General features: G+C 36.1%; 5 protein-coding genes and 1 pseudogene across 5 annotated transcripts; 4 read left to right on the top strand and 2 right to left on the bottom strand.

The window, feature by feature from the left end:
- Positions 1-376: 376 nt before the first annotated feature.
- On the top strand, positions 377-2,794 carry LOC18100877 (probable glycosyltransferase At5g03795). Its single transcript, XM_024605098.2, has 6 exons — positions 377-678; positions 1,099-1,386; positions 1,536-1,943; positions 1,990-2,233; positions 2,335-2,492; positions 2,632-2,794. The coding sequence occupies exons 1-6, from the start codon at positions 544-546 to the stop codon at positions 2,731-2,733; spliced, it is 1,335 nt and encodes a 444-aa protein (XP_024460866.2). The 5' UTR covers positions 377-543; the 3' UTR covers positions 2,734-2,794.
- A 2,250-nt stretch (positions 2,795-5,044) lies between these two features.
- On the bottom strand, positions 5,045-5,713 carry LOC18100878 (putative RING-H2 finger protein ATL69). Its single transcript, XM_006380268.3, has one exon. It carries the CDS (start codon positions 5,711-5,713, stop codon positions 5,045-5,047), a length of 669 nt encoding a protein of 222 aa, XP_006380330.2.
- A 2,944-nt stretch (positions 5,714-8,657) lies between these two features.
- LOC18100880 (probable glycosyltransferase At3g07620) lies at positions 8,658-10,897 on the top strand. Its single transcript, XM_052454768.1, has 6 exons — positions 8,658-8,844; positions 8,952-9,251; positions 9,576-9,862; positions 9,947-10,182; positions 10,275-10,432; positions 10,530-10,897. The coding sequence occupies exons 1-6, from the start codon at positions 8,752-8,754 to the stop codon at positions 10,635-10,637; spliced, it is 1,182 nt and encodes a 393-aa protein (XP_052310728.1). The 5' UTR covers positions 8,658-8,751; the 3' UTR covers positions 10,638-10,897.
- Positions 10,898-11,321: 424 nt separating this feature from the next.
- LOC18100881 (uncharacterized) lies at positions 11,322-13,682 on the top strand. The gene is made up of 2 exons (XM_006380271.3): positions 11,322-11,562; positions 12,390-13,682. Exons 1-2 carry the CDS (start codon positions 11,346-11,348, stop codon positions 13,310-13,312), a joined length of 1,140 nt encoding a protein of 379 aa, XP_006380333.3. The 5' UTR covers positions 11,322-11,345; the 3' UTR covers positions 13,313-13,682.
- Positions 13,683-13,806: 124 nt separating this feature from the next.
- On the top strand, positions 13,807-16,412 carry LOC7485022 (probable glycosyltransferase At3g07620). The gene is made up of 6 exons (XM_002309820.3): positions 13,807-14,273; positions 14,493-14,774; positions 15,016-15,299; positions 15,473-15,705; positions 15,815-15,972; positions 16,136-16,412. Exons 1-6 carry the CDS (start codon positions 14,181-14,183, stop codon positions 16,238-16,240), a joined length of 1,155 nt encoding a protein of 384 aa, XP_002309856.3. The 5' UTR covers positions 13,807-14,180; the 3' UTR covers positions 16,241-16,412.
- A 5,758-nt stretch (positions 16,413-22,170) lies between these two features.
- On the bottom strand, positions 22,171-22,926 carry LOC18100884 (UDP-glycosyltransferase 74E2-like; annotated as a pseudogene).
- Between the last annotated feature and the right edge of the window lie 675 nt (positions 22,927-23,601).

Raw genomic sequence — 23,601 nt, 5'->3', positions numbered from 1 at the left:
AATATTCTTTTGAGTGATATATATCACCAATGGAACCTTCGGTCGAATAGTTCTCCAAAGACGAACCATCCTTCAAAAAATACCATAAGAAATTAAGAGTGCAAAGAATATGTAAGAAAGCAAACAAAGCATGCAAGAAAGAAGATGAAATTATACAGTGCAAATTAAGAAATTAAGAGAACCTGAGGAGGAGACCGACTCTGCCACGCGGCCCGAATGAAGAGCAGCTCAACGAATAAGAAAAAAAAATTATACAGTGCACATCTTCTTGGAATTCTTCTTTAATTTCTTGAGGGAATGTTTTGGAGGTTGCAGAGAGGGAACAATGCTTTAAGGCTTTTAAGTAGTTATTTCTGGTGAATTTTAACTAGCTACGGGCAGTTATATCTTAACTAACTAACTAACCAAACCGCTACCTTTTCCCTCCCTCCCTCTCTCTTCCTCTATAAAAGCAAGAAGCCACTCTCACCCTCTCACCTTCTCTCTTCATTTTTCCCGAGAAAAACAAAAGGAAAAGAAAAGAATCTATCCAAGAAATCAACCATGCAGAGCTCAAATCCCCCTCAAATTCCAGCAAACGAATTTCTGACTCTCAGACGAACACTTTCCTACCTTTCTGCTGTAATTCTTTCAATCTGCTTCTCAATCTGCCTCCCTCAATCCCCTTTTCATCTTCAGGTACTCACTTTCTCTCACTTTCTCTCACTTTCTTGCATTTTCCTTTCTTCCCTCACTTTATTGCATTTTCCTTCACTTTCTTTTCATGCAATTTTCATGGGATTTGAAGGTCAACTTCAGTAGAGTGATACAACTTCCTTTCACGTTCTTGCATTCTCTTTCTCTGATCACTTACGGGTTTTGAAGGTCAACTTCAGTTCTTTTAAGGATTACCATTAGAGTGATACAATTTTCGTTCACTTTCTTGCATTTTCTCTCTGATCATTTATGGGTTTTGAAGGTCAACTTCAGTTCTTTAAGGATTACTATTAAAGTGATACAACTTTCATTCACTTTCTTTCTTTGGTCGTTTATGGGTTTTGGAGATCAATTTTGGTTCTTTAAATATTATGCCTTTTCTTGCATTGGTTTTTGATGTAGGTGCTGGCGCAGCCATTGCGCGATTATCCTCGATATTCTGATGCTGCTGAGCTCCCTCACATTCCGAAGGCTTTCAGAATGGACTATATGAAAATGGAGAGGAGCTTCGAGGTCTTTGTGTACCCACATAAGACCACTGCCTGTGATAAAACAAGGAAGATTGATGGCAAGTATGGGAGTGAAGGATTCTTCTATCAGAATCTCAATCAGAGAAGGTTCTTGACCAGAGATCCTGATAAAGCTAACCTTTTCCTCATTCCCACTTCTTGTCATTCTCTTCCTGCTGAGGTATAACTTTCATGCATGTTGATATGGTTCTTGGAAGTTTGACTGCAACTGATCAAGGAATTTTGAGTGTCTTATAGTGATATCTATACGATCTCAAGGACAGATTGTATCATTAATGAAGGGTCTGATGTTCATATTGTTATGTACAGGGAAGATCCGTGGATGAAAGGGCTATTGCTGTCCAGCATTTTGTCAACAGCCTTATTTCTGAGTATCCTTATTGGAACAGAACTTTAGGTGCTGATCACTTCTTCATAACCTGTGCAGACATTCATGTGATTGCTAGTGAACGAATTTGGAATCTTATGAAGAACTCAATTAGAGTTATGTGTTCTCCAAGTTATAATGTGGAATATGTTCCTCATAAGGATGTTTCTCTCCCACAAAGTGTGCAGCCATTTAATGTTTCTGTCTCACAAATCATGCCGCCACTTTACGCTTTTATTGCACCAACAACACAGCCATTAACTCTTCCTGCTGCTAAATATAACATGAAGAGCAGGTACCGATACCTTTTATGTCCCTGGATTATACTAGAGCAGGAATATAGTAAAAATTGAGGACTGCTTATCGATTTACCATAACATTTAAAGGGCATGAATATGTTGCACGGCTATTCTAGGTTTCTGGAGAGGTCTTAAAGAAAATTATATAAGAAAGAGTTTGGTCAATGCCTGGGAGAATGACTCAGAACTTGACATAAAAGAAATCCAAACAGAAGCTAGTACTACAGAAATACGTCGGCTGTACCATGAGAAGTTCTACAGCTCAAAGTTTTGCATCTGTCCTGGAGGCCCTCAGATCGATGGTGCTATAGCAGTTGCAATTCATTACGGATGCGTTCCAGGTGATAGATCAATTCTTCTCTCATATCTTCTCTTGTATTGTATAATTAAGCCTTTTTTACATATAATTTGTTTCCTAAGCAGTCTGTGTACCTTTCTGCAGTTATCATGTCTGATTACTTTGATTTACCATTCAACGACATTCTTGATTGGAAGAAATTCTCTGTAATCCTCAAGGAGAGTGATGTGGATGGACTGAAGCGAATCCTTTTAAACATACCAGATCAAGAATATCAAGTCCTGCAGACCAATACAGTCATGGTACTTCACTTGTGAAATTCACTCTGCAAAATGCCTCTCCTGAGGATTAGTTTCCTTTATATTGTTTTCCTTGAATGTATTAAACATTCTTTGATTCTGAACTGTCTCATTTCCTTAATTGCCTCTACCCCTGAATCAGGTCCAGGATCACTTTCAGTGGAATCTACCTCCTGTCAGACTTGATACTTTTCATATGGTTATGTATGAACTTTGGCTCCGCCGTTATGTTACCAAGTATTAGTGAGTTGGTGAAACTCACTCGATCCAGCAGAATCACAGTAGAACACCTGTCTGGAAGTATCAGCCATAAAGATGAACCTTTCCATTTTTCATGAACATATTTCAATTTTCAAATAGATGTCAGGTGAACCCTTTGCTATTCATTTTCCATCTAATGAATTGATGCATTTCCCTCATAATAACACTTTGATGCATATTTTGTGAGATGGAATGATGCAATTGTTGTGGTGAGTTTCTCATTTTGCCAAAGGGATTATGGTAACATATACTTCAGCTTTTGTTTTCATATTAGATGTTCGTATCAACAGATGCCCATGAGGTGTGCTCTTTGCGCTTCAAAGCATGTATTTAAGCCGAGAAAAAAGCACGCGTATTTGATAAAAAAAAAAGAGAGCACAAAACAAGGGAAAGAAGTTAATAGGAAAATCAAAGCTCAGCCAATACTTAATTCATAGGGCTGCAATTTTATGGAATATATAAAAGATAATGAATGGAATGTCTGAAGCCTAAAGTAACCTATTAGCAATCTGGCGATGAACTTCTACTGCTTGGTGAACTGAATTATACAATGCCTTTTCAAGACACTTCAACTCGCTTTTCTCTTACGACTCAGTCCTTCATAAATCTCCAGAAGATCCAATTAAGTTCCCATCGATTTTGACATAAAATAGATAAAAGATAATCACGTCAAGTTAAAATAGGTAAAAATCACGAACCTTAAGCAACAACAATCACGAACCTTCAAGTAAGATCTCTAATCATCCTTCTTACTGTCGTTTTATAAAGAAGATGGTGACAATAATAAGAGAAATGTGCAGTTGGTAAATGGCAACTTGAAATTCTGAAAACTTTATGGCAGAGGAACCCTAATATTGTATTAGAGAATTCACCAGGTGAGGAAAATAAATTCAGGGACTGTTGCATGATTTGTTTCTACCTTTTATGCTTCTTTTTTTTATTCCCAATGAAGTTAAACTGAGACATGGGCCTCATGGTTTAGCTTTGGTTTACTCCTAAAACTTTTAAAAAGATTGCCACAAGTATCAATGGGATTACCTCAAGCAAAAAAAGAAAAAGAAACAGTCTTTAAAAAGCATCCCCAAACGTAGCTGAGAAAAGTAACTCCAAGAGCAACCTAGATCAGATGGCCAAGCAGACAAACAATAGAACATGGAGGGGAAGAAGGAAGGGAAAAAAAGAAGAAAAAAACAGAGAAATGGAATGAAATCTTCAAGGAAAACCAATGAGTGAGATTAGTGAAAGCCATATAGAACCTTTCGAGGATACAATTGACCACTGCAATAACTTGATGACACAAAAGAGTCCTTGGAAGCCCTTCCACTCCTCAAAAGGTTTCAAGACAATTGCTCAATGTTTCTCAATGTATGATAGGGCTTCAATGTTATGAAATATCCAAAAGCCAATGAAATGGAACGTCTGAAGCCTAAAGTGACCTATTAGCAATCTGACGATGAAACTTCTGCTGCCTGGCGAACTGAATTATACACTTCAACTCGCTTTTCTCTTAAGACTCAGTCCTCCATAGATTATTAGCAGATCCAGGTTCTAATAATCTACTTCCATGCATGTTTAGAGCAGGTAAAGTAAAATCAAGAGTGGTTGGCACGGTGATTGTATGATTTTATTACATGGGCATGAAGGCGAAGCTGAAATTGAGATAAGATTATTAATTTTTTAATTCTGTCAATCTGAATTATATTTTTAATGAAATTAAAAAAATTAATTATGCTTAATACCTATAACAAATTCATTCTAAAACAACTCTTTAATGATTAAGTTAATATCAAACAATTCTCTTTTAAAAAAAAACTCTAGAAATAAATATTTTTCTGGTAGTAAGGAAAAATCGAAGCTTATCAGGTCGGAGTGGTGTTTTTTCTCGTCATTTGTTTTGATAATGTACATGTGGTCATTGGTTTCCTAATGGTACGGGAATTGTTTGGTTTTTTCTTCCAACAGCAAACAAAAAACAATCAATCAAAGTATATATTTTGGGATCTTTCTTTCTTTTGACAGCTGCCCTGTGCCTGGATTCATCCATTCATTTATGAGTTTCTGGCTTCTTGTTAGCTATTCTCAGGTAAAGCGGCAATGGGCATGTTTTAGCCAACTTTGCAATTTTTAATTATAGCTATAATTAACAAAAGAAAAAAAAGAGTGATGAAATCAAAGCTTAATAACTGATAAAATTGTTTCAAACATACAATCCAATCCTCAGAGTATTTTAAAGTTGGCTAAAACCTAAACAGGACAAAGAAAAGCAAGCTAGTTGGTGCTGATGATGATCATGTTCACAAGTTTTCACAGGGCATATGATAGCGGCAAAGAGGACACATGTGACTAGTTTGCAACCACTTAACAATGCAATCTGAGTGATAGACATGCGAGCACGGCATCCGAATGGCTTCACTCCCTGCATCAATCTCTTCCATACAAACAGTGCAGTCTCTCGCTGACGCCGAGGCGTCCAAAACCACCCTTTCCAATGCATCAATAGAAGACTTGGTGGCCGGGATTGGCTTTGCCTCAACCTCCATTGACTCCCTCTCAGCTCTAGCAATATCATCTTCTTCATTACGAAGTCTAGCTTCTTGATAGACTGTCTTCCGTATTGAGACAAACATGAACACGCCGTTAGAAGTATCAATGCCATGCGCCTTGGTTGTAATTTCGAATAGTATCTGTGATCTCTTGATCTCAGGGATGCCCATGTCGGTCAAGATCTCTTTGAAATCATTAATGTAATGACTCGGTGAATCTCCAACCGGAATGTGAATAATTTTGCGGCTTATGGCCACGGGTCTTCTATACACTCCATGAAGAGAGTAGATCTCTCGCTTGTAAAGCAAGAAGTTCACAGGGAATGTTGTTGGTAGTTGGTCAACATTGACGTGTTGTGAGTTTCTAATTGTGTTGGGTTTTAATCTGACAATAAAGTCGTAATCGATGGGAGTCTCCATGATTGAGTTGAGAGAGGAAGAAGGGCAGTACTGGGGTTTGTGACAAAACGAAGAAGCTAATGAAGACAGTGAATCTAGCAGCTAGGGTTTGTGGAAATATATGACTCCTTGTTTGTTGATTTATAGGCATAGAATATCGGTTGACAATGTTTTCCTGGTTAGAAAAGGATTCCTGATTCCTTAAGGAATTCTCAAAGGTCGGCTAGCTGAAATTGATGAGGTTAATTCCTGATGATCATTATCTATAGATAAGGGAGCCTTTCCAACGCAATCTGAAAGATAAGATCACTCAACCAAAGGATTTAGCTAGTCTTTTGCACAAACGCTAGGCCAATCATTCATGCCCTTAGTGTAAAAATAAAAATAATGAACAAATTGAAAAATCGGGCTAGTTGTTTCGACATGATCTGATCCAACACAAGCTATAAGTTGTCTCAATGGAATCTTTTAACGTCCACTGCATGGGGCTATTTGATGAATATTAAAACATATTGGACGCTTAGGAAAAAAAAATTATGTCAAACTAAGAGAATCACAAGAGAAGTATCAAAATTTTACAGAAGCCGGCGCCGGCCCCCTTGTGAGAACAAAAACAACATTGAATTTTGGATTTATTTCTTGGTTTCATCATTAACAATGGAACATTGTAGTATAAATACAAGTGCTAGACATGAGAGTCCGCAACCCACAAAACAGAAAAGTATAAACTGAATATCCACTAGAGAGGAAGGAAAACACATTCCTTAAAATGGCCCAGGGAAACCGCATATCAGCCTTTGTTTTGAGCTCAGTCTTGGTGCTCTCCTTTCTCCTCCTTATCTCCATGGCTGAAAGTCGCATTCTTGGCAGTAAGTACTTTAGATAGCATTACTTTGTTCTGAAAATCCCTTGTAAATATTAACTTATGTTTTCATGAAATATATTGACTTCATTTTCTTTCAAATGTTAAACAATGTCTGATGAGCAGCTGCTGGTTTCTTCGCCAAAAGTACCCCAGAATGTGATGATGTGGTTGGAGTAGCAAGTGGAGACACTTGTTTTACCATTGCACAGTCTTTTAATTTGACAGCTGCATCCTTTGATGCTATCAACCCCAATATCAGCTGCAATGCTCTCTTTGTAGGACAGTGGCTCTGTGTTGCCGGGTCGGTCTAAATTGCCGAGTTATTGGTTACTCCATTTAGTTCAAAAGAAGCACTGCCTTTACCCCCCAAGGGTTGATTGTTTGCTTCGCTTTCGATTATCACTTAGCCTTTTTTTTGTTCTTGTAATTCCAAGAGGATGTTGAGATAAGAAAGATTCTCATGAATGTATGAGAATCTGCATTCACATGAATAAGAATAAAATGCTATCCATTTCATTTTTCTGGAAAAAAGTAAACCAGACATTAGATATGAAGGCCAGATCGAACTACATCAATTTTGAATTATACTGTATCTGTCAATTTTCAAGATCCCATGTTCGGTATATCTTGTTTCAACATAACTATAAATCTAAGCAAAACGCTCAATGCACACAGCAATTATGAAATGATATAGAAATGTGAAGCATGCTGTTCAGCTTGGAAACTGTTCTTAAGTCCTTCACCCATTACCATACTCTTTGCATGCACATTGTCATTTTCTCAACATGCAGGAGATGAGTAACAGCAATAAGACAAATCTGATTCCAGAAAGCTTTTAGTTATCTATACTTGTTTTTTGAGAATTGAGAAAAATTAATAGATTTAATGTGTTGATTGTGATTTTGTAACTTAGGTGTGATAGATTTATTTTAATGAGTACCAATTATTGTTTTGTCAATTTTATGGTTAAGTTGAAGATTTGGGTTTTTAGGATTTCTTGGGCTATATGAGGATTTTGTGTATAGCAATTTAAGATAATTCAGAAAATAAATGTTTTTTTTTTATTATTATTGTTAAATAAATTGGCGCGAAGATACAGTTAGTGATACTAGACCACTAAAATGGCATTATGGTTTTTGTATTAGTAAATTTTGTATATGGAATTTTGTAAACGAATCAAGTAGTGCTATGTGCTTTTAACTTAAGAAACCAGCAATCTAGGGAAATTGTTGCTTATCTTTGCTGTTCAGATGTTGTTATGTGCAGGGGAAATCCGAGGATGAAAGGGCTACTGCTGTCGAGGATTTTGTCAAGAGCATTATTTCCCAGTACCCTTATAGGAACAGAAGTTTAGGTGCCGATCACTTCTTCATAAGCTGTGCAGACATTGATGTGACTGCTACTGCACGAATTGCTAATCTTATGAAGAATTCAATTAGACTCGTGTGTTCTCCAACTTATAATCATGAATATGTTCCTCATAAGGATGTATCCCTCCCACAAAATGTGCAGCCATTTGATGTTTCTTCTGCTGGAAATAAGTCTTCGGAAAGGTAATTTAACATGTTTGTCATATTCCTCATATCAGGAATATTACTACATAGTTTCATATCAATTACTACAACACTAGCTGAATGGCATGTATATGTTGCAGAACTAAACTATACTAGCTTTCTGGAGAGGTCTTACTGATTCTTTTGTTAGAGAGAGGCTGGTCTACGCTTGGGGGGGTTTTGTTACAGAAATGGACATCAAAGTAGGACTAAAAGCCAGTAATGAAATGCTTTCAGGCTCGAGTAGTAATAGTTTTCCTTTGTTAGAGAGAGGCATTTTCTGCCGTCGGCCCCATACTGAAGTGCTTTCAGGCTCGAGTAGTAATAGTTTTCAGTGCCCAATTTAAGCCCATAGTTTTCAGTAGCCCTTTTGGTTCTGTTAATTTAACAGCATTGCAGATTGGAAGAGACTACAAGGAGTATCTTTCAACTAACTAACCCAACTGCCACTGTTTTCCCTCCTTCCTTCCCTCCCTTCCAATTGACTAACTGTCTAACCCAATCCTCTTCTCTATCTCCCCCTCCATTTCTCTAGATAAAAGCACAATATATAGACCATAAGCCTTGACACTATTACTACTCGAGCCTAATAAAATATTTGGCAAGTTTCACTCTTCAAATTCTCCCAAGAAAAAACCATCATGAACAATCTTCAACGAGGACTTTCCTGTTTTTTGGTCGTTCTTTCAATCTGCTTCTCAATATATCACCCTCAATCCCCAAATTCTTTTCAGGTACTCACTTTCTCGTATTTTCTTTTCGTGTGCTTTCCCTCATTTTCTTGCATTTTCTACACTATTCATTTATATTTTCTTTAAAGATTAGGCCTTTTCATATATAGGTGCTGGCGCGGTCATTGAAAGAAAATGCTACAGATCCAGAAATCTTTTCTGAACTCTTCCATATTCCTGACTCTTTCAAAAAGGATTATAAGGAAATGGAGAAGAACTTCAAGATCTTTGTGTATCCCCATAACACAGACAAGCATACTACTGCCTGTAATAAGCCAACGGAGCTTGGCTGTTTTAGGAGTGAAGGATACTTCTATCACAATCTCAATCACAGTCGGTTCTTGACCAAAGATCCTGAAAAGGCTCACCTTTTCTTCATTCCCATTTATTGTCATTCGATGTCTCCTGAGGTATATCAATATGATTAAAAAAGAGATTTTAGCAGACGTGGTTCTTGAATTCTGATTACAAGAAGTTATCTTGAATGGACAAATTTTGGTGATGATGGTTTTCTTTGTGATGTAGTATTTTTTTATTACTAATTAAATTGCGTTTTAGGGAGGCTTTTGAACTTTTGATGATGAATTTAGTTGAAAAAAGAAGATTAATTACATTTTCTTTCGCAGTATCAGATTGCTTTCTTAATTAATTTTCTTAAGCATCGCTTTCCGTACATTGGCATGCTTCTCTGATTCGTTGTACAATGCCTCTGATATTCATATTTCTATGTCCAGGAAAAATCCAAGAAAGAAAGGGCTATTGCTGTCCAGGATTTTGTCAAGTTCCTCATTTCCAAGTACCCTTATTGGAACCGAACTTTAGGTGCCGATCACTTCTTTGTAAGCTGCTCAGAAGTTGATGTGGCTGCTACCGCACGAATTGCTGACCGTTTGAAGAACTCAATTGGACTCATGTGTTCTCCTAGTTATAATAGTAAATATGTTCCTCATAAGGATGTTTCCCTCCCACAAAGTGTACAGCCATATGCTTATACTGAAGCCAGAAATATAGAAAAGAACAGGCAACTTTTATTTCTTAACCCGATGAATTCTGTCATACCAGGAACATTACTACCACAAAGCTAAACAGCATGCATATGTTTCAGGACTATGCTGGGTTTCTGGAGTGGTGTTGAAGATTCTTATATAAGAGAGCGGCTGTACCTCACCTGGGAGTATGACTCAGAACTTTACATCGAAGCCAGAGATTGGCCTACTAGTATTGAACAAGGACATTGGCAAGCCCGTGAGGATTTCTACAATTCTAAGTTTTGCATCTGTCCTGGAGGCCCTCAGCTTGATGGTTTTATAGCATTCGCAATTCACTATGGATGCATTCCAGGTGATAGATCGGTTCTTCTTTCATCTCTTCTCAGCAGTTATGTGGATTTTCTGAATTTGCAGCTTGATGGTTTTATGTGGATCTCTCTGCAGTTATCTTATCTGACTACTATGATTTACCATTCAACGACATTCTTGATTGGAGGAAATTTTCTGTAATACTAAAGGAGAATGATGTCTATTCGCTAAAGAAAATCCTTCAGGACATACCAAAGCAAACATATGAATCTCTGCAGAATCACACATTCATGGTATATCTACTTCACTTGTCTGTAAAATTCACTCTGGAAAATGCTCTGAGAATTGTATTAAACTTTGCTTATAAATTTCTTGAATTCACTGAATCAGGTCCAGAAGCACTTTCAGTGGAACTTATCTCCAGTAAAATATGATGCATTTCATATGGTCATGTATGACCTGTGGCTGCGCCACCATGTTACCAAGTACCGGTACTAGCAATGAAGATGAGCAATTGCTCTTGATATGCTTGAGAAATGTGTTGTATCCCACCCATTTTCCTTTCAAATAGCTATTAGATGAGATTTTCTTCCATAAAATGAGGTTGTTTATTGATCCTATCTTCTGAAATGCGAACCTTGCTGGATGAGAGCAGCCTCGGTGCTGTGAATTTTCATCTGTTTTTTCACAGCAGCAAAACTTGTAAAATATTTTCCGTAAGGATTGTGCATATGGTAAAATATAAAAAGAAATTAATGAAAGGATCCAATTGAGAAATTCAGAAACCTTGAGGATCTAACTAAAAACATTACAGGTTCGGGATACAATTGAGCATAGGTATATAGGTTTGGGACTAAGTTAAGGTTTTTCCATTTTAGAGACTAAGTTTATCAAGAAATTCTATAAAACTCAAACTGCAACTATCAATATTTATAATATTAGAAAATAAATATATAGATAAAATAAAGAGAGAAATTCTTTTTATAGGACAGGATGTGATTTTTTTCCTCATCTTTGTCACTTGGACGTTATATCATTTTATTAATTTTCATTTGTTTTTAAAAATAATTTATTTATTCTTATTAAGAGAGAGAGAAAAAATGGTTTTTTATTTTTTATTTTTTTGAGAAAAAAATGAAAACCTGAAAAAAGAAAGAAAAGGAAAAGAAGAGAAGAGCACAGCTGGGCCAACCCCTGAAAAGAAAAATGAAATGGGCTGGGCCGTCATTAAACAGCGACTCCCTCTCATCACTGAAACCATCTAAACCCTACAAGAACACAGACACCAGAGAACAACGAATTCGAAGAGAAGGAAAGAAAGAAATGCAATCTCTATCTCCCCTTCGAAGCGCGCTTGGTTCTATTTCTGCTTCACTTCCTCGTGGAACTTTCAGCTCCATCTCCAGACACGCCGCCTCTCCAGGCAAGCTCAAGCTCTCTCTCTCTCTCTCTCTCTCTCTCTCTCTCCCCCTCTCTCCCCACCCAATTAGTTTGTTGGTTTACTTGATTTGAACAGATCATTTGCATAATTGTGTCTTAATGAAGTATACTTGGACCAGATACTTAATGTTTTGTATGAAATGATTGGTAAGGTTTCTGATTTAGTTGGTCTTTCCTTGAGCTTTTCTCATTTGGGTTTCTTTTGTTTGTTATATTTGATCTTAAATTTAGATTTAATTTGATCTCTTAAGCCCAAGTTTGTTGCTTTGATCTTAAATTTAGAGTTCTTGAGTGCCTCGGATGTGGATGAGCAAATGGGCTGTCCTTAGTTTGTCAAATTGGCGATCACCTAATGATCTTGATTTGCAAAAATTATTTCATTTCATTATGCATTTTCATGTACTGAAATTGTATGTGTGTTTTTTTCTTCTCAAAACTTAGAATTAATTGATACCAAAATAGTTGTTTGGATACTGAAGATAAATGGTCTAGTGAAAGAACCCAAGAAAGTTTACAGTTGGTGTGAAGAAACTGCCAATCCGATAATCGTTGGTGGCTGAACAGCATTATTAACCTTGGATCTATGCCATAGATTCTATGTGTTTGAAGTAATTGTTTGTGGAACCTATGTAACTATGGGTCGATTGAAAAAACAGGGTTGGTGACTATAAAATGGTCTCTGGGGAGGCAACAGCAAAAATGTTATGAACAACCCTTACATAGTTTAGAAAGATGCATATTTAGAATTCCACTGCTCAACATGTTTTTAATGATGTTATTAAGCAATTGAAAGGTTGTTCAATCATGCAGGCTGTTTAGAGAGACTTGGAGGTAGTTTTTGGTCTATTCATAATGTTGCCAGAAGAGAAAATGCGAGATACGCATCATGTTATTCTGGAAATTTTGGGATGAGTTTTGGTTTGTTGACTTCCAAGGAAGATGCTACCGTTCCATATGCTTTGAGTTTTCAAAGTTTCATCCACTCCACGAGTCATAAAGACTTTGAAACAGGGAGAGATTCCAACTCCAAAGACTTTGCTGCAGGTCGGGAAGACTTTGAGATGGAGAGAAGTTCCATGCAGAATTCTAACCTTGAGATGGAGAGAAATACCAGGTCTATGAACTTCTCTGCAGGTCGGAGAGACTTTGAGATGGGGAGAAGTTCCATGCAGAATTCCAACCTTGAGATGGGGAGAAATCCCAGGTCTATGAACTTCTCTGCAGGTCAGAGAGACTTTGAAATGGAGAGAGGTCCCCGGCCTGACTTCTATGCAGGTGGGAGAAATTCCAGGCCAATGGACTTTGTGAGAGGAGTAATAGGACAAGAGGGTTCCCGATTTCCTCAGTACCATGTTGAGCTGAATGATGATTTTGTGTTCATGAAGCTAAAACGTAACAATACCTTCGTTGCGGTGACAGATTCTAAGGGAAATAAAAAGAAAAATGCTTCGATGACAGCAGGATGGTTGCAAAAACTGCAAGGGGGAGCAAAACTCTCTCGGTATGCTGCTGAAGCAACTGCAGAACATGTTGGGCAAGCGGCAAGACAGCTGGGGTTGAAATCATTTGTGATGAGGGTGAATGGTTTTACGTACTTTAAGAAGAAAAGGCTAGCCATCACGAGCTTTGCAGAAGGTTATGGTAAGGGTGGTCTAAGTCCTATCAAACATATAGAAGATAATACTCGGCGTCCGCATAATGGATGCCGACTCCCAAGGAAGCGCCGAATTTAGATAACAGCATGCTAGTTATGTTAAATTGACCCCAGGATAGAACTTTTTTGTTTGGCGGTCAGTAAGAAGTTCACTGCAAGCAATCATGATAGTGGATACTGGTACCTATTCTGTTTGAGATAGCTTGTTCCAGGACGCACACTGTTGGCAACCAACAACGCTTGTTTTAGGCTGCAAATTCCATCGTTTAAGTCTCCATCTTCCTGGATCTGTATTGTTTTTTAAAAAAAAAAACTATTTTTGGTAGCTTTTCAGGGCTTAAATTTGTGATAATTTGTTTTTTGAATTTTCCTTAATTTAGCCTACTGACTTAATCCAGGCTATGTTTTTATTTTATTGAATAATCGAGATTTATCATTTTGACTTCCCAGATCGGGGAAATCCTGGGGATTAATGCACATTCCCTGGGCGATACTCTTCCCTACCAGTGACCTACACAAGCAATAAATTAGTTATGCCTAATCTGCTGAAAGCTATTATAATTTGAAACAGAAAAAAGATACTGTATTGTTGCATTCTCAACAAATAAACACTTTTTTTTTTTCAATTCGAAAATAAAATCACGTAAATAATTCAGCCAAGCGACTTGTTAATTTTAGGTTATATTGTTATATTTAATAGTCGAGATTCACTATTTCTTTCTTCAACGTTGTGTTTCTTTCAATCCGGTTTTTTTTTTTTTTTAACTAAATGAGAATTTATAAATGATTTTATGGATCAGTAAAATAAGTAAAGCTACTCCCAGAGTTCCCCTACTTAACTAACTAGAGGCCAGAGGGAGTATTTTATTTTCAACTAACTGACACAACCACCCCCTCTCTCTCAAAGCAAAAGTCACTTTCTCTCTTCCATTCTCCCTGAAAAAGCCATGAAGAATCTCAAACGAGGAGGGCTTGCCTGTTTTTTTGTTATTGTTTCCATCTGCTTCTTCATCTATCCACCTGGATTCCCACCTTTTCAGGTGCACTCACTTTCTTTCAGTATTGTTTCTTTTCATGCAATTTTCCATTTATGAACCAATATTCCCACCTTCTTGAATGCGAGTACTGTTCCTTTTTCATGCGTCAACTTCAGTTCTTTAATTAAGGATTACTGGCACTGTTTCTTGTTTCTTTCACTGCTCATTTTCTTTCACTTTTGACTTTTGAGCCCTTTTTCATGCATTTTGTTTTTGATGTAGGGATCATTTCAAGCTTATGCTCAAGAAGCTGGATTTTTTGGCGAAGTCTTTCACGTTCCTGAGGCTTTTGATCCTGATTATGAGGAAATGGAGAGGAAATTCAAGATCTTCGTGTATCCACATAATACTAGTTCCTGTAGTAATCCAAGGACGCTTGATGGCGAGTATGGGAATGAAGGATTGTTCTATCTGAATCTCAATCTGAGTCGCTTCTTGACCAAAGATCCTGAGAAGGCTCACCTCTTCCTCATTCCTATTTCTTGCCATTCACTGCCTGCAGGGGTATAGTTTTTACTGATATTGATGTGATAGTTGAATTCTACACAGGTCCTTGCAATTACTGTGCATGAAAAGTTCAAAAGATTTGTGGGGATGTGATAGTTAACTACTTCAATGAAGGGTTTGACCTTTAGAGGAAATAAAAGTTATTGATCACAATTTCTTTTTGCAGTATAGTGAACAAGAGATTTTAGAAATTCACTGTTCTAATGCATTGATACTACGTTGATGATGTTATTTTCAGAGATCAGAGGATGAAAGGGCTATTGCTGTTGAGGATTTTGTCAAGAGCCTCATTTCCAAGTACCCTTATTGGAACAGAACTTTAGGTGCCGATCACTTCTTCGTAACTTGCGTAGACATTAATGTGACTGCTACTGCACGAATTGCTAATCTTATGAAGAACTCAATTAAAGTCATGTGTACTCCAAGTTATAATGATGAATATGTTCCTCATAAGGATGTTTCCCTCCCACAACGCGTGCCGCCACTTGCTCTTACTCCTGCTGGAAATAACATAACGAACAGGTAACTTAGATTATTCTGCTGAAAATTTTTATTTTTTACCTAATGAATTCTGTCTTGTATACCTAATGAATTCTGTCTTGTAAGGGATGTGTGTGTGTGTGTGTGTGTGTGACTTAGAATTTCATATCATTTACCTAATGAATTCTTAAAGTAACAAGTCTTATATGTTTCAGGATTACTCTAGCTTTCTGGAGAGGTCTCAATAATTCTGATATAAGACAGAAGCTGCTTGAGGCTTGGGAGAATGATTTAGAACTTTTCATACAGAAAGGAAGGAAACCTAGTTTAGAACAAGGAGATTTGGTGCACCATGAGGCTTTCAATAACTCTAAGTATTGCATTTGTCCTGGAGGCCCAGAGCTCGATCGTACTATAGCATTAGCAATTCATTACGGATGTGTTCCAGGTGATAGACAGTTCTTCTTTCATACCTTCTCTTGACTAAATTCTCTAGTGTTGTATCTTTAAGCTTTTTGTTGCCGGTTGTTTTCTAAGAAGACTGTAACTTTGTGCAGTTATCATGTCTGACTACTATGATTTACCATTCAAAGACATTCTTGACTGGAGGAAATTCTCCATAATACTCGAGGAAAGTCAAGTCTATTACCTAAGGGAACACCTTAAGGAGATGTTAGAGCATGAATATCGAGCCATGCAGACCAACACCGTCATGGTACATTTTTTTTTTCTCTCACCAGCCCTCTACTCCAATTGTTCGTGAAATTTTCTCTTGAAAATGCTTCTGAAGATTAGTTTCCTTTATATTGCTTTCTTTGAATGTATTAAACCTTCATTGTCTGCTGCCTGATTGCTTTAGTTCCCTACACCTGAATCAGGTCCGGAAGCACTTTCAGTGGAATCTAGTTCCAGCCAAATATGACGCGTTTCATATGACCATGTATGACTTGTGGCTGCGCAACCATTTTACCAAGTATTACTGACTGAGTTGCTGCAACTTTCGCTCCATAAAGATGAACCTTAATTCTCTCTCCACTCAATTTCTCAAATACTGACATATATGTGATGTATAATATCACTCAAATTGCTTCTGTATTTCTCAAATATTGACATATGATATGCAGATGTATAATATCACTGTTGCTACTTTTCAAATCGGTGTCAGATGAGTTTTTCTCTCAAAATATTGTTCTTGTATCCACACGTACTTAAATTTTGGAACTTCAGAAAGTGGTATCCACCAAGGTGAAATTCGGTAGTTTTGATGAAATCTTGAACGTTCCCTGAGGCTTTCGGTCCTGATTATGAGGAAATGGAGAGGAACTTCAAGATGAACGAACCTTTGCATTTCCAACGGAATCTTCCTCCAGTCAAACTTGATGCATTTCATATGACCATGTATGACAGAGTTTGCTGAAACTTTCGTGCCACAAAGATGAACCTTTGCCTTTTCAATTCTCAGAAAAGTGTTGTGTACGTATAACTCAAATTTCTTCTATAGTTCTAAGGTGCTGTGTATAATTCTAAGGTTCTATGTATGCCGGCCACAGTCACTACTTTTATCGTGAAACCTTGTATTCCTGCCTTGCAAGATTCTTGTTTTCTTTGCAAGGTATTAAATACGTTTACTGCCTAATATTGCTCTTTCATTGAAGTTAAGAAACCACTGCACTCATAATATCCTGTTTGCAAGCCTTCATCACCACTTCGTTGAAAATCATTAGGTATGAATATCTTAGATACATGTGACTCAATTAGTGAAATAGTATTTTCCTCCAAAAAAAATATGTTTTTTTTTACCACCATGCAAAGAAAATATTTTGTTGCAAATGAACAGGATAATAAGAAATTGTCCATATATAAAATCATAATTCTTGATACGGGCCTTCTCCACATAAAAAGGAAATCTTTTGTTACAATAAAAGCAAAAATAATGTAGATTATTTAAGAATCGAAGTCAATTTGCTTTATAAAAAGAGATATCAATGAACTTCTATGAAATGGTTTCACAGGATTTAGTCAATTGTCTTGATCGTGGAATATTATTGAAAAAGAGAAATTCGTGTTATCAAAAGATTTCCTGTGATTATTTTTAGTATAGAATGAGTGAATCATCCACTTTGGTATCTTATTGAACAAAAAAGGTAATATTGTTCCTCCATTGATAATTTTTTTTATTTTTGAAAAGTATCATGATCATCAAATAAAAAGGGTTTTTATTTTTTTTCAAATGAATGATTTGAAGATCAATTGGTTCTAACAGCTGATTGCAAAGATGATCATCTGGACCTTTCAACTTATAGATATGGATCTTGAACCTATAAATAGGAATATTCCTGAAACTCATAAAGAAAAAAGAAGTGAGTTAGATAAAAACAGAAGAAACTTGGACAAAAAAAGATGTAACTTCGACCAAAAAAAAGGGAAGTGACTTAGACAAATCTTTTTTGTCGATAACCTCGGACCAATCAATCGAATATTGATTAATACGTAATCGATCGAACACTACTTGAAAAAGAAAATGGCTCTTCTGCTCAGAAATGAAATGTTCCTGGAAATTCTTTCTCCCATTAGACCATTTGTATCTATATGAACTAGGATCCCAATTCATCGATCTCTCGGTTCAAGAAACAAAAATAAGACGATCAAACCATTTCTTCTGACTCTGTTTCAAATTCAATAAATGTTGGTTGATCATATATTTCATTAGAATTCTATGATTCAGAGTATTATTTCCTATTTGATCCTTTTAAATTTCATATTCGAAGTTGTAGTTGGATATATTCATTTAAAAAAATCAATTCAATACATTTTTTATGTACCTATAGGTGTTATATTGGATTTGAATCAGATTTTGGATCAATCCATATTGATTGACTGCCTCCGTTATGTTGTTGCTAGCAAATACCACTCTTTTTTGTTTATCTATTATAAACAAGATTCTTGTTTTCTTGTAAAGTACTAAATACTTTTACTATCTTGGACTTGGTTGACTGTCAAGTCCAAGCTTTTTAGATCTAGCATATTTTTCAGACCCATGCTATCTTGGGTTTGACTAATTGTCAAGCCCAAGTTATTTGGTGACGTGTTTATCAAACTCATTTTATTTGGTTTAGATTTTTTAACTTACATTGTCTATGAGGAGTATTAAAGATAATAAAAAGAAGTTGTCATCCCAAGTTGAGATTAACCCAAGAGAAAACACAAGTGTTCTGACTTTTAGAAATGGAAAGGAGGTGCTGACCTAACTGTTAGTTTGAATTTCATATTCTAGTATAACTAAGGTGCAGACCACAACATCAGATTCAACATGAACCGAGACCACCCTACCATATTCAACAGCAACCATGGTGCAATCTACCATGCCAGATTCAACGTCAAGTTCAATAGCAACTGAGAATAGCAATAAGGGATTAGAACATACAGCCCCCGAAACAATAGATGCATTAGTTGAGGAGGTAAGTAATAAAGAGACAGAGCATGATATTTTTGAAATCTTTTAGAAGGTTGAAGTTAATATTTCATTGTTGGATGCGATCAAGTAAATTCCACGATTTACAAAATTTCTCAAGGAACTGTACACCAATCAAAAAAAGTTGAACACTGTTGAGAAAATAAAAATTGGAAAGAATGTGTCCATGATCATACAAAGAAAATTGCCTCAGAAATGCAAAAACCCTGGTATGTTCACTATACCATATGTAATTGGAAATCATAAGGTAGAAAAAGCTATGCTTGATTTAGGAATATCAATCAATGTTATGTCACTTTCAATTTACAAGGTTTTGAATTTAAGACCTTTATAATTCAATAAGCAGATGAGAATGTTTTAATTAGAGTAAATGAACTGATTTTTCTTATGGATTTTTACATTATAGACATGGATAATGAATTTGTTTTAAATTCAACTCATATATTATTAAGCATGCTATTTATGAAAACAACAAGAACTAAGATCGATGTATGTGTATAAGGGAGTTTTATCTTTTGAGCTTGTTGGAGAAATAGTAACATTTAACATTTTTTATACTATGAATCTGTTTTTCATGTTGATGTAATTGACCCCATTGTGCAAGATGATTTTGAGCATATTTTGTAGATTCGTACTATCTTAGACTTGGCTAACTATCATGTCTAAACTCTTTAGATCTGGAATGTTTGTCAGACTCATGTTATCTTGGGTATGATTAGCTGTTTTGCAATTTGTTGAATATATAAAAAGTTTAATAAAAAAATATTTTAATGTAATTTAAAAATAGATTGAAGCTCAACAGGTCAAGTTTATCATATATATATATATAAAAATTTAGAAACTGAATAATTCAATTTTGTGTTGTGAACAAACCACTGCTTGTGACGTGGCAAAAGTTGCCAGAAGAAATAACAAACACTAACTGAAAAAATTAGTTAGTTATAACGTTTACTCCCTCTCTCTCTTTCTCTCTAACCGCCAAAACAACACAACAAATATTATTTATTTCCCTCGTATTAGTCCCTCAACTACCTACCTTTCATCAATCTGATCCTTCTGTCACTTATCATTTTCACTATTCAACACCATCTCTAATTATTTTAGCACAAGGAACAGTTTGAGGAAAGGAGATAGATGGGAACCTAATTGGTAAAATCAATAATTTCAGGACTTAATCAAGAAATTATAAGTAGTTAGCTGACTATATAATCTGAGGCTTACCCTTTTGACCTCTCATCCTCTTCTCTTTCAACTAAACAACAAAGAATCTCCTCTCCTCTTCTCTCCTTTCCTCTAGCTAGCTCTAAAGAAAAGAAGGGAAAATTCAAGAAATGAACAACGGAAACGGTTTCAACCACCACCAAATGCAGAATCTCTCAAACGGTTTCAACCACCACCTCCCAGTGTACGGCCCGAGCTCAGACGATTCCGAAGAAGAAGGTATAAATAACTTTGTCGTTGAAGAGCTGCCCTCCGATTATCCCTCCGACGATCTCCAAGAAGAAGTTCATTTCATTGTGAACCAATCCTCGGATGATTCTGAAGACAGCAGCGTTAACAACCAGTCCTCAGAAGATCCCCTAGGAGGAGGCCGTGACGTCCACCAACACGATGCACATGACCACCAAGAAGAAGCCATTGTTGTCCAAAAAACTGATGATGGTCCCCAAGGAGGAGGCAGGGACGTCCACCAACACGCTGCACATGATCACCAAGAAGAAGCCATTGTTGTCCACCAAACTGCTGATCCCCAAGAAGGAGGCAGCAATGACGTCGAAATACACGCTGCACATGATCCCCGTGATGAAGCCATTCATGTCCATCAAACTGATGATCCCCAAGGAGGCATTGAAGTCGACCAACACGCTGCCCAAGATCCCCACGAAGAAGCCATTGATGTCCAACAAACCGCTAATCATGACCCTGGAAACATGAATTTTCTAGGAGCAGTCCTTCTTGCTGTCATAATCGTTTATCTTAAGATTTGCTCTTTTTGCTGTCGTAATCTCGTAGGAAATGCCCTTTTAGCTGTCGTAATCGTTTCTATGTTAATCTTTGTGATCAGCTTTTTCTTGAACAAGTAACACCACTTGCTTTTTGACTTTCTTGCCATTTCTTGTTCCTGTTTTGATCATTTTCTTGCTATCTTTTCTGTTATCTTCCCTTCTTTTTTACCTCCTTTTTAATAATCTTTTTTTATTGTTTTTCGAGTTTAAAAGAACCGAAACGAAGCGTCTAGATGAGAAGCTTCCATTCAAGTTGGTGACATCTATCAAAGAGAAGCATCTTTCTTGCGGAATTATATATGCAGCAATGGAGAGGGATTTTAAGGTGCCAACGCTTCAACATGCTATCACTCAACTGATCACAAGCTCAAGAGCAAATATGCAAGTGAACATTACTTCTTCATGTTTGAGTACTGAAATCCTCATAAGGCTCATTTATTCTTTATTCCCATTTCTTGTCGAAAATGGGGATTTCAATACATTTTTTCATAGTTTCTGCTTAAGTTTTTTTTCTTTCAATGAGGATTTCAAGTTTTAAGCACCTGGTTCTTTGCAATCTAAGGTCTGAGATTAGTACAGTTATTAAACCTTGACTACTGGCATAGTAAATTTGCAACCTAAGGTCTGAGATTAGTACAGTTTTAGGTTCTAAGTTGAATAAAAAATTTTATTAAAGCCTCAAAATGTTACCCTGCGAATCACTCAGCTTACCTGGTGCAAATACCTTGTGGTGGTATATATGCCTTTTCCCCATGAAAGACATGACCATCATAGTAAAAGCAATAACCATTGTTTTTAAATATGTTTTTTACCTGTAAATATATTAAAATAGTATTTTTTTATTTTTAAAATATTTTTTACATATAAAAAAATAATTTTAAACCAGAAGAATTATTTTTAAAATCTTTAAAAACATTGCTTATAACGCAATTACAACAGCCTCAAAGTGATCAATACAATATCATTTACTTTCAATCTAAACAATATTGTAATTTATCAAGAAAAACTCATAATTCTCTCAAGAGATTTGAAACAACACAACATGGTAGATATCCTGGAAAGTAAAAGTCTCTAATGACCGACCATGATTCATTTAAATATTTTTTATTATTATAAGCATAGTTCTTAAACTTAATTTATAGCAAGGTTTGGGATGGTGAGTTTACTCATATCAATTTAATTTTTTTTATTTTATAAAATAATAAAAATGATATCATTTAAAAAAAATAAATTATTTTGAGCATTCTATGCTTTGATTATATTTTTATTTTACAACCAAGTTTTTGAATATTATACTTTGCAATCTTAGTCAAAACAGATTTTGAAAATAAAAAAAAAATACCTAAATGTTGATTCATGAGGTATTCTGATCAAATATAATGATGTCAATAACATCTTTTAGTGGCCCATCTGTGGATTCACAATCATGCACCCCATGAAGATGCATTGATGTCTACAAAATATTTTACAAGAACAGAATGAAAAGCTCATAAAATATAGAAATGAATGTATTGATATACCTATAGCATCTTATAGTAGCAGATCAAGGCAGTAAGGGCCTCACTCTATGATACCTTTGGGACTTGCACGCAACCTCAGTTACAAACTCCTCAATATTCTTATCAGAGCTCCCACTTATATCAACTGCTGTTTTGGCTAATTTCTTCCATTTATCAGAATTCCCTCTTATCGCATTGCTTTTTTCACTTTCCAGGACTTCCCTTATGCACCTTTCTACCTCTTCTTTGGTGACAATCCCTTTTTTCATTTACATTTACTCTAACTCCTACATGCCAAACATCAGTGATATACTTAGCATTGGTTGGTTGATCAGTCCACTGTGGCATTGCCACCATTGGCACTCCTAAGCTCAATGCCTCGAGTGTTGAGTTCCACCCACAATGAGTCATAAAGCATCCAACTGATTTGTGAGCCAGAACTTGTAGTTGAGGACACTATTTTATGATTAGGCCTGTGTTTGATGTCTCCTTTACAAAGTCCCTTGGAAGTTTACTCTCTTCTGACTCTCTTACTATCCATAGGAAGCACTTATTGCTTCGTTTAAGACCTAGGCCAGCTCTGCCATTTGCTCTTCTCTAACGGCAGCCAGGCTTCCAAATGAGACATACACAACTGACCCTGGTTCCTTCGAGTCTGGGTAAGGGACTGGTTGTGCAAAGGGAAGATGCATCACCCCCAGTGCACTCTACCTAAGGTAAGCTGCATTGTTATTTGATTGTTTTTTCTAAGTCAGGTTTCTATTTGTTGGTCTTTTCTAAGGCTCAAGGCAAATCTCTCTTCATGAGATAGTCTCTACCTTATCGGGTTAAATCCTAACCGTTCTAAAGTCTGAATTTTAGCATCGCATTTTTACACCTTGTATCTTTAATACTTGAGGGTGTATTTTATCGTGTAATTTTACACGTCACAAATATTAAAGTCTACATCTGGATCCTAAAAAAAGATTGGAAAAAGATTTTTGACATATTGACCAAATCCTAATAGATAATCATATTCTGGTTACGATATCCATTTTACATTTTAAAACGTGAAAAAGATGCAATTATTTTATGAAGATATGCTTGGAAGCATTTTTAGGATTTTGGCCGTATGCATAAAAAAATATTTTTTTGTTTTTGAAAATGTTTTGAATTTTTATTTTTTTTGAAATATTTCGGAGAAAACTGGATATTTGAATACCGGATTTGTATTTTACAGTGTAAATATACAACCCGATATTATGTAAAATGGGTAGAAAAATATTTGATAAAACCACAAAATTTTTTAAATGTTTTTTTTTGAAATTTTTTTTTTTTAAAAAAAAAAATATATATATATATATATAGTCACTGCATGAACAGTGGAC

Source organism: Populus trichocarpa, chromosome 7, assembly GCF_000002775.5.
Source record: "Populus trichocarpa isolate Nisqually-1 chromosome 7, P.trichocarpa_v4.1, whole genome shotgun sequence".
NCBI classification, from domain to species: domain Eukaryota; kingdom Viridiplantae; phylum Streptophyta; class Magnoliopsida; order Malpighiales; family Salicaceae; genus Populus; species Populus trichocarpa.
This window is presented reverse-complemented; position numbering and strand designations above follow the sequence as displayed.

Bases quoted from the DNA above. Each gene is read 5' to 3' on its own strand.
- LOC18100877 (XM_024605098.2), top strand. From the start codon at position 544: ATGCAGAGCTCAAATCCCCCTCAAATTCCAGCAAACGAATTTCTGACT. The intron at 2,234-2,334 runs GTGATAGATCAA...ACCTTTCTGCAG, and splicing joins TCATTACGGATGCGTTCCAG to TTATCATGTCTGATTACTTT. The intron at 2,493-2,631 runs GTACTTCACTTG...CCCCTGAATCAG, and splicing joins TGCAGACCAATACAGTCATG to GTCCAGGATCACTTTCAGTG.
- LOC18100878 (XM_006380268.3), bottom strand. From the start codon at position 5,713: ATGGAGACTCCCATCGATTACGACTTTATTGTCAGATTAAAACCCAAC.
- LOC18100880 (XM_052454768.1), top strand. From the start codon at position 8,752: ATGAACAATCTTCAACGAGGACTTTCCTGTTTTTTGGTCGTTCTTTCA. The intron at 10,183-10,274 runs GTGATAGATCGG...ATCTCTCTGCAG, and splicing joins TCACTATGGATGCATTCCAG to TTATCTTATCTGACTACTAT. The intron at 10,433-10,529 runs GTATATCTACTT...TCACTGAATCAG, and splicing joins TGCAGAATCACACATTCATG to GTCCAGAAGCACTTTCAGTG.
- LOC18100881 (XM_006380271.3), top strand. From the start codon at position 11,346: ATGAAATGGGCTGGGCCGTCATTAAACAGCGACTCCCTCTCATCACTG. The intron at 11,563-12,389 runs GCAAGCTCAAGC...TCAATCATGCAG, and splicing joins CAGACACGCCGCCTCTCCAG to GCTGTTTAGAGAGACTTGGA.
- LOC7485022 (XM_002309820.3), top strand. From the start codon at position 14,181: ATGAAGAATCTCAAACGAGGAGGGCTTGCCTGTTTTTTTGTTATTGTT. The intron at 15,300-15,472 runs GTAACTTAGATT...TATATGTTTCAG, and splicing joins GGAAATAACATAACGAACAG to GATTACTCTAGCTTTCTGGA. The intron at 15,706-15,814 runs GTGATAGACAGT...AACTTTGTGCAG, and splicing joins TCATTACGGATGTGTTCCAG to TTATCATGTCTGACTACTAT.